The 17,120-nt window shown below is 51.4% G+C and overlaps 1 protein-coding gene and 1 long non-coding RNA gene across 3 annotated transcripts in view; both read left to right on the plus strand.

Moving 5' to 3' along the window:
* Positions 1–129: 129 nt before the first annotated feature.
* Positions 130–8,068, plus strand: LOC109395762 (uncharacterized). Its single transcript, XR_002126721.1, has 3 exons — positions 130–210; positions 1,106–1,285; positions 2,653–8,068. It is a non-coding gene; the product is annotated as an uncharacterized LOC109395762 (long non-coding RNA).
* Positions 8,069–8,073: 5 nt separating this feature from the next.
* Positions 8,074–17,120, plus strand: part of STAT5A (signal transducer and activator of transcription 5A) — a 35,309-nt gene continuing 26,262 nt past the window's right edge. Inside the window, exons 1-6 of one of the 2 annotated variants that reach the window (XM_019667059.1) lie at positions 8,074–8,417; positions 9,236–9,330; positions 10,121–10,258; positions 10,588–10,744; positions 11,873–11,962; positions 14,210–14,384. In XM_019667059.1, coding sequence (XP_019522604.1) covers positions 10,131–10,258; positions 10,588–10,744; positions 11,873–11,962; positions 14,210–14,384 — 550 coding nt within the window. In that variant the 5' untranslated portion in view covers positions 8,074–8,417; positions 9,236–9,330; positions 10,121–10,130. Of the gene's footprint in view, positions 8,418–9,204; positions 9,331–10,120; positions 10,259–10,587; positions 10,745–11,872; positions 11,963–14,209; positions 14,385–17,120 lie in introns of those variants that run through there. The other variant, XM_019667057.1, reaches the window with a different exon arrangement.

A 17,120-nucleotide genomic window follows, 5' to 3' on the forward strand; every position in this document is an offset into this window, starting at 1 on the left:
GGCCGCGCGCGCCTCCCGCCACCCCGAGCGCGCCCCGCGCCGGCGCGCGCCGCTTCCTGGTTCCGCCCGGCGCGCGTTCGCAAGCCCCACGGTCTCCTGCACCCGCTCTGCAGCCGCCCTGCAGGGGCCCGGATACCCCTCCGCGCACCCTAAGTGGCTGCACGCTCCGGGAGGCCGGTGCAGTGCGTAGCCCCTTGTTGCCGAGGTCGGGTGGGTTCTCCACTCGGCTCCCCGGTCAGGTCTCACGGGCCACGAGCACATGTTGCTTTGCTTGGTTAGGGTTGACCACCACTAGCAGGGCTCTGGCCAGACTGCTGTGGTCGCGTGGATTGCCCCCCGCCCTTCGCTGCCCGCCCACCTCCTTTCCCCAGGGCTGAGGCCCGCGTTCCGGGTCCTGTCCCTCTCTGGCCGAGGTCAGAAGTCCGTTGCTGGCCCATCAATAATTATCCCGGGTTTGCTCCCTGGAGGGCGTTTCAGCCAGGCTCCTGCCGCCACTGCAGGAGTTTACATTCACTCAGGCCCACTGGATTGGTCCACTGTTCCAGAGTGAATCTATGATGGACAGGGGCGTCTGACACCATTTCCCTCCCAGGGGAACCTTGCTGGCTCCCACCAGTCAGAGCTACAGGAGGAGCTGACTCCCCTATTCAAAGAAGGAAGCATAAGCAGAATCACCTCTGTAGGATCCAGGGGAACGAGGTCTCTGAGACCCTTTTCTGTGTAATGGGGAGGGGATGCGATGTCTGAGGAGGCAACCTGAGTCATCCACTCGCCTCGCCTCTGACTACGTCTCTGGAGCTAGCCAACGGTTTCCCTGGCAACCCTCCAAGGGCTAGCACCAAAGCAAGGCATATCAGATCTCCAGAACCCCAGCTGCAGGTGCACAAGGAGCAGAGGGACCCTACACATACACTCACAGCTTCCCTACCCTACAGTCTGAACATCTTTATGTCCAGGGATGAACAAGATCTGCAAGACCCCAAGTTCTTCCATAATCCTCCTTTGGCAGCGCTTCCCAGAAGCCGTCCCTTCGTCTCCAGAATAACACCAACCACGAAGATCTTTGTGTCTGTAGCTGATCACAAAGGCCTTCTCCCTTACCCAGGCTCCTGCTTCTATTCCACATTCTGGACCAACACCTGGCACAGTGCTTGGAGCTGGAGCTGGAGCTGGAGCAGGAAGACAAGCCTGAGCAGGAAGCTGGACGGAAACACCAGCCCTGAGCTCTCTGACAGTCACAGTCCGTGATGTTTGGACATTTGGGCATACCACACTTCTCTTCCTTGTAAGCTTTCATACCAGCGCACATGCTGTTCTCTCTGCCTGGAATGTCCTCCTGCCCTCTTGATGTCTGTCCTTCGGTGACACTTACTCCTTGCAGTATTAACCTCTCCCTTCCTGTTGCCCACCACACATTTATGCCTCTATTATGGCACCTCTCGTGTTGTAGGACTGTTTGTTTACATGTCTCTCTATCCCCAATGGCAGACACAGGATCCCATTCCCCCTAAAACCCCACCTCATGCCCAGCCCAGAGCAGACACCCAATAAATATTTGAGGAACAAACCCTACGCTCTAGGAATAGAAATGGACACCAGGAGGATTGTGTAGTAATTAAGAGCACAGAGTCTAAAACCAGGCTCACTGTCAACTCCTTGAGCCGTGTGACCTCGAGCAAGCTTTTTGCCTCCATCTCCATAGTGTAATATAGTGATAGTAACAGGACCTACCTCCTTGCATTATGGTGAGAATTAAGTGAGTTAATACATATAAAGTGCTTCCAACACTGTACAGCACTGTAGAGCTGTTAACTTGCATTATTGTTTTTAGTAACAGCTAAGATTTATACCCCTCTTCCTAGGACTGGTCAGAACTAGGACTCAGTCCAGCTGCCTCAGCTGCTGTGCTGCAGGGTGCTAGTTTGAATGCCTTGGAGGATGGGGCAGGGACAGTTCTTTATTCTTCATCTCCTAGCACATCTCTGACTGACCACTAGGCACCAAGCTAGAGCTGGCTGGCTGTGTGCACAGACACAAAGGACGTAATGTTCTGGGTGATTACCTCAGCAAAACAAGAATGTTGTCAACCTGAGATGGGACGAAAGGTCTGACACCTAACCTCTCCCTACTTGCTCATTCAGATGAGGTGAGACCCCCTTCTCCTGGGCCTCAGGGACATAGTCCCCTAAGTTGAGGGGCTACCAGACTGAGACATGACACACAAGGAGTCCTAGAAGGAAAAACTGAATGGGAAGTTAGGATCCAGAAAAACCCTACAGAGAACCCACATAGAAAGGTCCCAGAGGCATACGTGCAGATGCAGAGATGTCCACAGGAGAGAGAGTTGGTGTCATCTCCTAGCCCACACTGGCCTGGCCCAGAAGAGAAAGGCTTGAAAGAGTTTGGAAGTCTGGTGGGCAGCCTTGTCCATACCTCTGGCCTACTTTCAACCAGCTTGACTCCAGCCTACCTCCCTCGCTCTCATGGACAGGCATGTGGCTGCCACAAAGAACAGGTCCCCCACTTCACATCCTCCCCCAGCTCTGCCCAGACACAGGGAGATCATGGGGACATTTTCTGGAAACGTAATTGGAACCATAACCATGACCCTCTCTAGGCAGAGACCCACACTCATCTACCTTTCCTCTCCAGACCTCTCCGAATCCCAGGAATCAGGTTGGCCCTGGAGGACCACTGGCCACACAGTCGCCAAGGAAGGACACCCCGTAGCAGCTTCCCGTCTTCCATAGGGGTATGATTCCTCCCTATTAAGTAAGTACAGACCCTTGGAGCCATGGAGAGGAGGCATCAGATACTCAACAGACAGGAAGGCAGAGACCCCAGACTTCCAGGGCCTCAGACTGGAGGTTTGTCACAGTCAATGGTTCAGGAGGTGCTCTGTGGGTGCCAGGGCTTACTTCTGCCAGAGCGTGGGTGGTGAAAACAGCAGAGTTTTATAGTTAGATCTGGTTCCAAAACCCAGCTCTGCCAACCTACCAGTTGTGTGACCTTAGTCAAAGTACTTGACACCTCTGAGGGACTCAGTTTCCCTCATGTGTAAGTCATAGGAGCTAAAATCTAGGATATGTTTGTAAATGCATAGCATCTTTCTGGGAGTACACATAAGACCGTAGTAACTGTGGTTGCCCCTGGGGAGGGGACCTGGGGGACAGGAAACGAGGCTAACTTTCACCATATATCCTTTTGAATCTTTGGAATTTTGTACCCTATGCTGTACTACCTATTAAAACAGTAGGGAAATTTACTTTTTGAAAAGAACAAAGTAGAACGAGAGCACGTTTATGAAAGTAACTAAGCATCATGTATGGCTTGCAGAAGGTACTTGATAAAAGATTTTTTTTCTTTCTTTCCCTCAGCCTAACCCCAGCCAGTTTGCTGGGCCAGGAGGAAGTGGGCATGGGGGTGGAGTTAGGGGAGGGGGTGTGAGTAATGGATGTGCAGGTCCTGGCAGGAATTGCCACCTGGAGATTCTTACATACTCTCCGTTTGTCTTATTCCTGTATGCCTCACCTGTCTGGTCTCCCTTCCAGCCAGAGCTAAGGGGGTGGCTCTCTGCAAAGCCCCAGGGACCGCCCCCCCACACACACACACACTGCCTCCTGAGACACAATCACTGTGCCCTCTCCACCCAGAGTCCAGGGGCAATGCTGCATTATCCAGAGAGGGCAGGGCTGGCAGAGGAGGGAACAGATTATCACCCCAGCCACTATTCTGCTGGCTTACCAGGCAGTTTAAGAACTCAAAAGTCAGCCCAGTACCAGGCAAAGATGAGGCTACTGTTGACTGCTGCCCTGGGCAGAAAAACAGGTCACTAGGACTAGAGTAGGCAGAGGCCAGGGCAGTGGAGAAGAGAACCTCTGGGCGCTGTGCGTCAGGATGTGTGAGAGCAAAACAAGGATCTGCGCTAGTGCAAGGAAACCCCTGAACCGTCAGAGGTTGGGGTAGCCCTGTGCTGTTTCACAAAGCTTCATTACTCCAAAAAATATTTATGAAGCCACTATTATGTACCAAGCAGTGGGACACACCCTTACGGCCACTAGTTAGAGCCATAAGAAGAGGCCTACAATACAGGTAGAACTGCGAAGCGAGAGGAATGCAGAGGAGAAAATGCCTACGTCTCCTGGCCAAGGTGTCTGAGTACCTATGATGTGCTAGGCACTGGAGTGAGTCTTCGCAGCCATCCTGGGATGTGGGTCTTGCTGTGCTCCTTTTATGAAGGAGGCCTCTCAGCTCAGAGAGGCAGACTCAGGTGCCCAGGATGACACAACAGAGGCAGGGTTTGCACCAGGTCTTTAGGACTCCAAGACCTGTGTGTTTTCCTATGTGCCACGCTGAACCTATGAAAGGCGAGGAGGACATCACCAGGTGGCCAAGGGAGGAATGACATTCCAAGTAGGTGGAATGGAGGGGCAAAGGCTTGGAGTTGAGAGAGGCCAGTGCATGGGGGGAACAGCATGGCTGAAGCCCAGAGTGAAAGTAAAGGGAAAGCCCATGCTTGTGTGCCATCGCAGCAGCAAATGGACGTGTAGCCAGCCAGTGAGGAGCCAGTGAGGAGGGGATGGGGCATTGGCCCTTTCTTCATTTGGGCTTCATATCCCCCACTTGCTCCTGGGGTTGGGGAGCTTATTTTTGAGGCTTGGAGTTAGAGGAGACGGCAGGGAAGATGTGGGTAGGACGCTGCAGTAAGAAACCAGGGAACAATGAGAAACAGAGACAGGGAGAAAGGAACCCCCTCCAGTCATAACAAAGGAAAGTGGCAAGTGGTGGGGGACGGCAGGGAAGGGGATGCAAGGCCTCTCCCACACAACCCCCAGAGGGCTTGAGGTCGGAGACTGGGCTGGCGGAGACACAAAAGCTTTCCTGTTGGCTGAGGAGGAGAAACCAGCTCAGTGGGAAGAGGGGCCTGGTAGTCATTGTGGATGAGGATGGGAGCCAGCTCAGAACAGCGACCATGCCCACTCAACTGCCCCGCTCTGTGCCCGTGGCCCACCTCTCTCTCAACAGTCTCTGAGTCTACCCCTGATAAGGGTGGGCTCCTCCCTGCCCTCCTGATGAGGTAGGAAATGTGCGCTCATTTCAGATTTTGCACACCTCCACTCCCACCCTACCCCCATCCCCATTCTACCCCTACCCCCACCCTACCCCAGGTCATGCCAGCAGGTGGACAGGGCTACTGGGCAAAGGAAGGCAGGATTTCCCCCTTCCACCCACCCTGTCAGTCCCATACCCCTCCCCTTACTCTATTCCCAGAAACAGAGGACAGCCGCTATGCCTCAGGCGGGATAGCCTTGTGTTTGTTCTCTGGGTGACTTCACTGTAAATTGACTTCCCTGAAGAGGGGTAGAGAACAGGGGACAGAGGCAGGAAGGGGGAACAGGCTTCACCCAGGACCCAGAAGCTCCTACCCATGCCCCAAATTCACACAGAATTCCTCCCCATGTGCACTCACAGCCCATCTTTTGGTCCTGCTCTGTCTTCATGGACAAGAATGGGGGCAGCATTTCTACAGGGAGGCACTAGTGTGAGGAGACCCGGGAGAGGCAGGGACATTGGTCTTGGGGGTTCGGTATATGCTGAGCATGGGCCTGTGGCCCCCTTCCAGGTGCCTTGGGGGTGGGAGCTGGAGTGGAGGTGGACAGTGCCAGCAGAGGCAAGGTTGGGGTGAAACAGGCCATTTCAGAGCCCAAGGGCTTCAGCTCTCCCCTCTCTGCTGGACACAGAGATCCTTCCTGGATTGCCTCCAGCTTTCTTGGAAAGGCTCTTCACCTCCACCTGACCTCCCCTCTGGCTCCCACACAACAGGAACTCTCCTTGAAGAAGCGACTTGCAGCAGAGGAAACAAAGGCATCTCTGTACAATCTGCCTCTGCCACCGAGGAATGGTTAGGTCAAGATGACCGTAATCTATTCTCCCTGGGCATCATCAGGGCCTTCGCCACTAACCTGGTGTCCAAGGGCAGGGCAGAAACAGGACTTGGGAAAATTCTTCCCTTCCCCCATAAACTCAAACCAACACACAGGTCACACTGCCTCGTTCCATAGAGCAGGAGCATGGGCTGACTTGGAGATGGGCAGGCCACGTGGAGTGCCACAGAACAATTATGGGCTAGGCCAGTCAAAGGAGACATCTTCACTCTTCGGATGTGTGCTGGAGTTAGCAGAAGTGAAGACCCTGGCACAGGGCCAGGGAACTTGGGTCCTTGAGCCAGCTGTGCACTTACTGGCCAGATAGCAGTGGACAGGTTTCTTTCCTAGACTACTCAAAGGGGATGATTCTGGCCCTGCCTACCTTCCAGGTGGTTCCAGTGATGAGTTGAGTTGAAGAATGCAACCATGTTGGTACACAAATGTGCCATGATTCAGGATATGTGCATGATGTGCTAACTACAGACTAAGCTAGGAATCGTTATTACGCCTAATAAAATATGGTCAGTCTTCTTTGGGGGAATGTATTCCCATAAAACTTTTTAAAAATCCTTCCTTATTCCCCATGTAATGCTGCAACTTGGAATTGGGGCTGATGGGCAGTTAGGGGAGGCCAGCCTGGGACCCCAGCTCAGCCCAGACCATAGGTAGTTTCTGATCTTTCTGAACCCCATTCCTTAGCCCTCAGTTTTCTCCTCTATAGTGTGGGTCCCTAAAACCGCTAGGGTGCTTTGTGGTGAGAAATAGCAGAGACCAAACCAGGGGACTGAAAGCAAAAAGAAACCCCAAATTTGACATTTCCGGGTAGTTGTGTTATCCGGAGCTGTGACCACAGTCACCTCTGCCCCCAACCCAACTCTGACACCCTTCCCTCCTCCACTCCTTTGGGTGGCCTTTGCCTATCCTGGGAAAGCACCAAAGCGCCTACCTTTCCCACTGCGCCTCAAAGGGAGAACAGAGGCACAAAGAAATGGAGAGAAACCCAGACAGAATTAAATGGAGAACCAGACAAAGACCGAGAGAGAAAGAACCAAAAGGAGGAGAATCAAAAAACAAGAGGAGGAAACGTGCAATGAGGACACTGCGATTCAGAGCTTCACAGTCTGAGAGGCCAACTGGGAAGAGCCAGAGGTCAGCCAGGAAAACAGCTGCCACCACTGGGCACAAGGTGGTGGTGGAGGGTAGAGGAGGGCTCTGAAGGCAATGGGGCACATCTTTGTAGGCCAACCTCTCCAGTTTTGTTCACTGGCACCTCAATGCTAGCTTTTTAAGGACCCAGAACTCCCCATCCCCTAGCCAAGCCCAGCCCAACCCAGCCAGATGTTCAGTAGGTAGGGCTGCCAGCTGGAGCAGCAGGCCCCTTCAGGCCCTGGGGAGGAGGCTGGAGAAGCTGCTGCCTGGAAGTGGGCAGGCAGAGCCCCCACTCTGGAGCCGGCACCCCCATATCACCCTCTCCAGATGCCCAGGGGTGGGTGCATGGCAAGAGTGGTCCTCTGCCCTCCAGATGTGACTCAGAGGACTTGGAAATCCAAGGAATCTGCCCCCACTGACTGTGACTTACCCACCTGCTCAAAGTGAGGGTCTGGAAGGCACAGGTGCCAAGCTGGGCCTACCCTCCCTGTGGCAATGGGTTTGGATCTGCCACTGACAAGCTGTGTGACACTGGCCAAGTCACTTCCCCTCTCCAGCCTCTGTTTCCCCATTTGTAAGATCATCTTTATGATTGTTTCCAGCGATGACACTTGCCTCTCATTACAGGTGACCCCCTAGCTCTGTGCGTCTGACCCTCCCCTGCCAAAGCCATTGCACAGGGTGGGGAGAGAAGGGAGGAGGAGGCCTTGTGCTTCCTCCTCCCTAGGGCTCCCCTGTGGAACATCTAACGAGCAAGCTTTCCTCAATCCTTTGCACACTCCTTTACCGTTTTCAATTCCTTTCCTCGTGATCCTGCCAACTAAGACTGTGACCAGACCTGGAAGTGTGTGTGTAGGACCCAGGCATTCCAGCTTCTGCAGTGTTAAACTTCGGTTTTTCTCTGAAGTAAAAAGAACCAAAGTGGGGAGGGAGTGAGGGGCAAGAAGGGGGGAGGGAGTGGAGGGGAGAAAGAAATGGAGAGAAAATGGCAAATCCAGGAAGGCATTAGGCATGGAGGGAGGGAGAGAGAAATGATCCCCCCCCAGGACAGAAGTCTTGGCCCAGCTGGGCTGCGAGTGGGCAGCCAGGCTGGCCCCTCCCTTGGTGGTGCCAATACCAGCTGCCAGGCAGAAGGAGGCCCAGAGGAGAAGGAAGCTGGGCAAAGGGGATGGAAGGCTTCCAGTCCAGCCTTGCCCAACTCTGCAGGCCCCTTCTGGGGCTCTCAGGGAGGGGCTGTGACCCAGGCAAGGCGCAGAGAGGGTGTTCCCTGCTCCGACAAGGCCTATCTGCAGTCCTGAGCTTGTGAGGATTCAAGACAGCCCTCCTTAGACCTTTCTGAAGGTAAGAGCAGCCTCAGTTGTGACTGGGCTTAGGGAGAGGAGGGGCAGGGTCGTTTATGGACCATAGTCTGACAACTGTGTGATGCTGGGCAAGCCCCTTCCTCTCCCTGGACTTCCATTTCTTATCTGCAAAATCTCGGGGGGGTTCCAAACATATGACTGCTAAGGTTCTTTTCTGTTTCAACTGCAGAGGGTGAGTGCACAGTGGTGGGAGTAATGGAAGGAGGGGAAGTGGGGCCCTGGCGGTGAGCTGGCTTCTCTGGAATCCCCAGTCTTTCCCCTCCCTACGGCTTTGCCTCTGAAGTTACAAAAGCTGCGTCTGCAACCCACAGACACACACGCACACACATTTATTTTTTTGAATTGAGAGCCTTGAAAGATGATAAACGCCAGAGCTGGAAGGCATCTCCAGCTAGTCCAACTCTTCCTCCCTCCCTTTTTACAGATGAGAAAACTGAGGCCCTGGTTTGGGATTTCCAGAGCCCGGGTTTTCCCCCGCCCTCCCACCCCCATTCCCCGGCCACTCCTGCCCTTCTGGTCCGCCACAGTCCGGGGCCGCAGGCGAGGGCCTCCTGGGACTCCCGGGGGACCCCGCCGTCGGGGCAACCTCCACGCCCGGCGCCGCCCAGCCTCACCGCGCGGGTCCCGGCAGCGGCCGCCGCTGCGCATTCGCCGGGGAGCCAGCGACCGAGGGCGGAGGCGGGGAGGGAGCGACAGAGGCTGGGAGGGGTGTTGGCGAGAGCTCGCGCGCTGTGTATGGTCTATCGGAGGCAGCTGACCTTTGAGGAGGAAATCGCTGCTCTCTGCTCCTTCCTGTAGTAACAGCCGTCGCCGCCGCCGCCAGGAGCCCGGGCCGGGAGCTAGAGCCACGGGCGCAGAGCCTGCCCCGCAGCAGGACAGCTCCGCGCCACCAGGTGGGTGGCCGGGCAGAGCGTCCAGGGCGGCGAGCGCGGAGACGGTGAACACGGCTCCTGCTCCGGCCTCACGCCCCGAGACCCGGAGCTCGACGGCCGGGCGGGGTGCAGGGAACGGTCCACGCGAGGGAGTTTCGGCGCCGCGCGGACGAGGGACAAGGGACACGGATGGAGGGAGGGCGCCGTGGGTGGGCGCCGTCCTCGCCTGCAGTGGGCAGGGGGCGCTGTCGGGCTGGACAGTGGGAGACCATGGGGCACAGTTGCCGGGCGCCACCGATGAGAGGGTGCGTCTGTCTCCCCAACCTTCTCTCTTTAACAACCCTAGCCACGTGCCCGCAGGCACCCAGCCCGTCCAGTGGGAGCCGTCAGTGGCATAACTTCGGGCTGGAATAGCCCCTCTTATCAGAAACTGGGACTCGGGTTTAGAGGCAGGGTAGGGGGATTCTTGCAGCCCTCTCCAGAGGGCCGTGGGCCTCTGCCGTCGAGTTTCTCTTTCAGTTTCTAGCCGTCCCCCCTTCTGGGGAAGCCCCGGTGGGGCGAGGGGAGAGGAAGAGGAGGAGGGCACCTGGCTTTCGAGAGCCCCTCCCCAAGCCTCAGCGGGTTCCTTGTTGGAGGGCTGGGCGGCCTTCCCCTCCTCACGATCTTTCTTCCCGCACAGGAAAGCGTGTCTGTGGGAAGGGAGGGGCCTGGCCTGACTGCGGTCCGGGGATGGGTGGGCATGGTAGGGCCAGGGTAGGCCCAGCCCGCGCCCTGCTGAGGAGGCTCCTACTCAGCCCTCTGCTCGCCCTAGGTGAACGGACATGGCGGGCTGGATCCAAGCCCAGCAGCTGCAGGGAGATGCGCTGCGCCAGATGCAGGTGCTGTATGGGCAGCACTTCCCCATCGAGGTCCGGCACTACTTAGCGCAGTGGATCGAGAGCCAGCCGTGGTAGGTGCCCTTGCCTTTTCCCGCGGGTCCTTACCATCGGGGCCCCTTGGCCTTTAGGTCTGTTTGTGGTTTGGTGTGATTCGGTCCTGTCTGTCCCTCGCTGTGAGGAAGGGACCGTGTTCCTGGGAAAGGGGAACAGGGAAATGGGAGTCTGGGAGGGGACAGGGGATGTTTCTAGACTCTGATGCCTGTGGAAATGCCAGGAAGAAGTCTTGTGAGCTCTGAAGCACCTTTAGTCACGAGCCTGGGATTTCCATGTCCTCTTGGTGCTTGACTTCCTTGCCCAGGAGGCACCACAGTAGGCTTCTCTCCCTTACCTTGCCCCCAAGGGATGCCATTGACCCGGAAAATCCCCAGGACCAAGCCCAGGCCACCCAGCTCCTGGAGGGCCTGGTGCAGGAGCTGCAGAAGAAGGCAGAGCACCAAGTCGGGGAAGATGGGTTCTTACTGAAGATCAAGCTGGGGCACTATGCCACGCAGCTCCAGGTGGGTGTGAACTCCGGGTCATCTGCAGGGAAGTACTGTCTGCCTTCTTCTAGCATCAAAACCCCTGGCTTTTCCCCCCTGGCTTGGCCACTGACTCACCATGTGACCCTGAGCTTACCAGCAACTTTTCTGTGCTTCCCGCCCCCGCCCTGCCCTCCCGCCCCCTCTTTCTAAATCAGACCTGTGGGATTCCTTTAGCATATTACAAAACAAAGGGTGGGCTGTGTTTGTCTCCAAGAAAAATGGCAATCTGGATAGATCAAGCAGAAGGGATGGAGGTAGACTGAGTCAAGATTCCTTTATTGGAGAAAGGAAGACTGACAGATTCTAGAAACAAGGGAATGAGGCAACCAGACATCCCTTTTGGGGCTCTTTTGGTAGGAGAGCTGCTAAACTGGGGTGGGAGAAGAGCAGAACTGACCTGAAGGCAGGAGCTGTATTAGGGTTTAGATGTAAGATGCAGCCTCTCCTTCACATGGGAGGTGGGGGGAAGGAGTATAGGGGAGGGAGGAAGATTTTGTGGAAGCAGGAAAGGGGTGTGGGTGGTAATCACAGTCAAGCATTAACTGGCATTCACTTGTATTTCTTAGAGAGTCCTTCTTAAATACAAGCATCAGAGTGCCGGGAATAAAAAGTCCATCCCAGAAAAAGGAGGAAACAGGAAAAAGCTGGGGGAAAGAGGGAAGCAGAATAGGAACCCAAGACAGGAATATGGTGGAAAGTACCTTGACCTCAGCATTAGATACCCTGAGTCTTGATTCATCTGCTCACTCACTTGTTTGCCTCTGGATAAGTATTTAACCTCTCTGAGCATCAGTTTTCTCATCTGTGAAACGGGGATCATTGTTTCCGCTTATGTTGTAGGGCTTCTGTGATGTGAAAGTAAAAGGAAATGGTAGACTGGAAGTATTTTGTAAACTGTGGGTTTCTAACGCACTGCAAATCAAATGAAGACCTGGGAGGGGAAATCAAGTCAAGGAGAGACAGAGGTGTCTGGTGACAATTCCTCAGACTTCCCAGGGAAAACTGAGGCAGGGGCTGGAGGCCAGGAAGGGGTGAGCATGGCACTGCAACAGGCATGGTGGGTGCAGAGGGTGGCCACTGGTAGCTGCCCTTGGATTCTTTCAGAACACGTATGACCGCTGCCCCATGGAGCTGGTCCGCTGCATCCGGCACATTCTGTACAATGAGCAGAGGCTGGTCCGGGAAGCCAACAATGTAAGTGTCCCATGGGTGTGGGGAGAGGAGTTGGGAAGGCCTGCTACATGTATTTCTCTCCAGACACAACTGTATTTTATAAATACTGGCACGAGAGAGCACCAAAGAAATAAGAGACATGAGCAGATGTGAGGGGCAATGTTATGTGCAGGTATAGAGTGACCCCGCCCCGCCGCCCTGGCTTCAATTAAGTCAGTCCCTGGCTCTACTCCTAACTAGCTGTGTGACTTGAATAAGTTAATTAACCTCTCTGAGCCTCTGTTTCTTTGATTATAAGAAGGGGTAGTAATAGTACCTACCTTGCAGGATTATTGTGAGCATTAAATGAGATACTGTGTAGGCTAGGAAAAGATAAAAAGACCGATGAAACAAAAGAGAAAGCTGTAAATACACACACACACACACACACACACACACACACACACACACACACACAGAGGAAACTCAATCTCTGTCAGAGATGGCCTTACAAACCACCAGAGAAAAGATTTGTCATTCAATAAGTGGGGTGGGGGCCAAAATAAACATTCTCTGGTGGAGTCTGTGAGGAGAAACAAAACCAAAGTCTGTGTCAGAAGAACTAACCCAGGCAAGCTCAGAGAAGAGAGGCCCAGGGAGACAGAACAGGAACTAATCCCCCTTGCTCTAAAATCTTAAAGGCATTAAACATCTGCTTGGACGATGGTACAAATGTTACATCATCTGCAATAAAGCAAAATGACTTTCATAAAATGATATCACACAGGTAAAGACCACAGAATAGTGCCTGGAGCACAGGTCACATTCATTTGTTGTTGTGGACACTGATTTCAGGAATCTGGCAGTTCATTCAGTAAACATTTATTGAGGTCCTGCGGTATATCTGACCCTGGGCTAGGATTGGAGAAACAGATATAGGCCTGGCCCCTCCTGAAAGGAATTCAGGTGATGATAGACTCGTTAGAGGTGTGCTGAGTGCTAAGGGGGCATATGTGGGAAAAGTACCCAGCTCAGATTGGGGCAGGCTGACAGAGGGGTGTCCTGAGGAAACGGAGGTCCGAACTACAGTGGAGAAAGAAGTAACAACGGTGTTGTGAGGGTATGAGCCACCTCATCACATTTGAAGACTTGCAGGTAGTCAATGCAACCAGGGAGAAGGGAGACAAGTGGGGAGCCCCGATAGGTAAAGCCAGAGAGGAGGCAGAAGCCAGGTCACAGGGTCTTCTGGGACAACTCTTGGGTCCCTTGACTTGTTGCAATCACAGAGCTATCTGTAAATGTACAAATGAATTGGGCTCCAATTAAGAAATACATATCTGTGGCACAGATGCTGTCATGGCTGGGGGGAGAGGGGGAGTCATTTCTTCTCCCAGCCATTGAGGTGTTCTTGGACAGCTCTAGGGATTTTAGTCGTTCACAAGACAGACGAGGCCCTAGCACTTAGGGGGCTCACATTTAGGGGCTCACATCCTAGTACAGGGGCAGGCACAGAAGAAAAAGTAAACCCAAGAACTAGACACTATCAGACAAGGGTGGTGCTATTTCAAATTGGCCCTTTCGAGAAGGCCACCCTGAAAAGATGCCAGTTGAAGTGTCAGCCTCAGGAAGATTTGGTGCCAGAATGTTCCAGAGTGATGGAACAAGTGCAAAGGCCTTAAGGCAGGAACATGCTGTGTGTTCAAGGAACAGAAAGTAGCTGGTGTGCTTAGGCAGCAGTGGAACTGGGTGTGGAGGTAAGCAGAAGCTATCGGCTAGGGCAGTGGAGGCTGTGGGAAGGAGTTTGGATTTTATTCTGAGAACAGTTTGTTAGAAAAGCCCTGAAGACTTGTGTGTTCCCCAAGCCTTGTTCCCCACTCTGTCCCCAGCACCTAGCCTAGTCCGTGGCGTGGGATTCGCGAAAGAATGTGGAATGAGGGGTCATCACCATTAGTAGGAAAACTCAGGTGACTCCTGGACATGAGGGGTTTTAGTGTCTCTGAAGGGAATTGGATGGACCCTGTTTGGAATACTCTGGTGGAGGCCAGAACTGCAGGAGAAGTTTCTGCTATGCTTTGTGAAGGTGCCAGGTCACCTGTTTCTCCTCCTTTCCCTCTACACCAGTTCTCACAAATGACATTTGTAATTCCTCTGACCCAAACTTTAGCTTTTGGGGTTTCAGCCCAGTTAGAGGTGCTCCGTTGGCTTTTCCTTGGGATTCAGGCCTGAGGTTTTCTCCCATCCTCCCTGCCCACCTCACTGCTGCCTGCGCTCTCCCCCATCTGTCTCCAGGGTACCTCTCCTGCTGGGATCCTGGTTGATGCCATGTCCCAAAAACATCTTCAGATCAACCAGACTTTTGAGGAGCTGCGACTGGTCACTCAGGACACAGAGAGTGAACTGAAGAAGTTGCAGCAGACTCAAGAGTACTTCATCATCCAGTATCAGGAGAATCTGAGGATCCAGGGTGAGGCCACTATAGCATGGGCGGTGTGTGTTGCGAGGATAGGAATGGGGACCACTTTGTGAGCTCCTGCAGGGTTGGGGCTAGGTTAGTATCTATCTCCCCAGAACCTTTCCAAAGCCTGGGAGGAGCGATGGAACCCCTGCTCTGCACCAGCTTCTGGGCGAAGCCCTTTGCATGCATTATTCAGTTCAACCTTTAACAGCTCTAGGAAGCAGGTAGTTGTATTATCCCTTTTGCAGGTGGTAAAACTGAGGTTCAAAGAAAACAAGAAACTAGGCCTGGGTTGCTTGTTAAGTTGCAGAACTGGATCTCAACTAGAGATGTGTCATAAAATCCCTGTACTTTATTAACCAATATTCTCTCCCCAATAGTAGGTATTCAGTGAATAGCTCAATGAATGAATGAATGAATGAATGAATGAATGAATATGGACAAAGTGTTCCCCAATCAGAGGGACAGTCCCCTGGTTGATCCAGGCTAGAGAGAGGTGGAAACTCCAGGAATGACCCTTCTTGAGCTTCCCTGATAGGAAAGGGAGCTGGAGGGAGGCGGTGACAGTGGAAAATTCTCCTGTCTCCTGGGTCTGTAGTTTGCCAATGGCTGCTGTGATCAGGATGTGGGGAACGACAAATTATCTCAAAGGGAATTAATCCCAGGTGCAATCTGAGGAGTTTTGAAACATGGCCCATCTTCCTCCCGGTCCAAACTGACCTCAGAGCCGCACCACTCCATCCTAGTGAGAACAGGGAGCGTCAAGGTGCCTTTTCCTTCGTGCTGCTTTTTCTGGCTTCTTCAGGTAGAATCTTAGGTCATTGATTTTAGACCTTTCTTCTTTTTAGTATATATATATATGTGTGTGTGTGTGTGTGTGTGTGTATATATATACACATATACACACACATATATATATGTATATATATATTTCATATTTCAAAAGTATGAAATATATATGTATATGTATTTCAGAGCTATAAATTTCCAGCTAAACATTGTTTTAGCTGCAGTTCATGGTTTTGGATATGCTGTATATTCATTATCATTCAGATTGAAGTATTTTCTAATTTCTCTTCTGATTCTTTTACCCATACATTTAGAAGTATATCGTTTAATTTCCAAATATTTGTTTTTTCCTAGATGTCATATCCTTATTGATTTCATTTTCACTTCATTATTGAATTCCATTGTTGTCGGAGAACATACTCCGTATGATCTCAATTTTTAAAAATGTATTGAGACTCGTTCTATGACCCAGCATGTGCTCAATCTTGGTGAATGTATCTGGTGAACTTGAAAAGAACATATTGGGTTGTCGGAAAAGTCATGACGCATTTTTGCAATGAAAAACATAGAGAAAATACGTCATGACTTTTCCGACAACCCAATATTTTCTACAATGTTTTATTCAAAAGCTGTAATAATAAATTCAATAATGTTAATAAATATAACATAATATTGTATATTATATGTAAATATAGCATATATTTTATAGCAAAATAAATATATTTATAGCAAAATATATGCTATAAATATTTACATATAATATACAATATTATGTGTATAATATGTATAACTGTATATTTATATATCGTATATTATGTAATATTATATAAAATAGATATTTAAGAGTATACATATTTAAATATATTAAATCACTATATATTCATTATGTTAACATAATAAAGTTTTACCAAAAAAAGGCAAAAACAAAAAACCAACAACATCTATGTTTTCCAAAACAAAATATAGTGAGTAGAATGACATTGCTTTACATTTTTATAAATCTTTTTAATGTTAGGCTCAATAGGAGATAGCTGGGTCTTGTTTTCAATCTGTTTACAAGATATCATGTCTTGCAGCCTCCAGAAAATTTCACTGTATAGTTATAACAGATTAAAAGAGAAAAAGGCAAATAAAGTCTTATAACTTTTGAAAAAAGTTTTAGCTTTGTGGTGCCCCTTTAAGGGTCTTGGGAACCCTCCAGGAATCCCTGGTCCACACTTAGAGAACCACTGATCTATGTCCTTATTTATTTTTTTGACTCATTGTTCTATCATCAGATGCTGAAAGAGAGGTATCAAAATCTCCTATTATATTGTGGAATTGTGTACTTCTCCAATTTTTCTGTAAATATTTCCTTTATGTATTTTGAAGCTTTGTTATTAGATTCATATTAACTTATGATTATTTTGTCTTTCTGAGTGACACTTTAATAATTATGAAATATCTTTCTATCTTTCTTGATCTCTGGTACTACTCTTTCTTTGTCTTGAAGTCTACTTTATCAGATGTTAATAAAATTACTCTAGCCTTCATGTTCTATATTGGCACAGGATATCGTTATCCATGCTTTTTTTTTAAAGATTTTTATTGGGGAATTGGGGGATGGGAACAGTGCTGGGGAATTGGGGGAAGAGGAGCAGACAAGTTGCTGTTGTTTTCTTCTTCAGTCTTGTTGTGGAGGACGTTGCTTCACTGGCCCAAGTTGGCACCATCATTGAGCTCTTCCCGGGCGAGGCAGATCAGTCGCCGGCCTCTGGACGGCCGCTCACTGCGGCTGCTGGCCGCTCATGATGGCTGCTGGCTACATACGGTAGCCCATGGCAGCTCACTGCCACAGGGGCTGCAGCCTACGCCGTCGCAGGCCACTCATGGCAGCCCAGCTCCAGGTTGAGCTGTTGTTCAGCATCTTAGCTGTGGAGGGCAGTGTCACTGGCCCTCATATGTGGGATCCGAACC

The sequence above is a fragment of the Hipposideros armiger genome, unplaced genomic scaffold (genome assembly GCF_001890085.2).
Source record: "Hipposideros armiger isolate ML-2016 unplaced genomic scaffold, ASM189008v1 scaffold_482, whole genome shotgun sequence".
Taxonomy (NCBI): domain Eukaryota; kingdom Metazoa; phylum Chordata; class Mammalia; order Chiroptera; family Hipposideridae; genus Hipposideros; species Hipposideros armiger.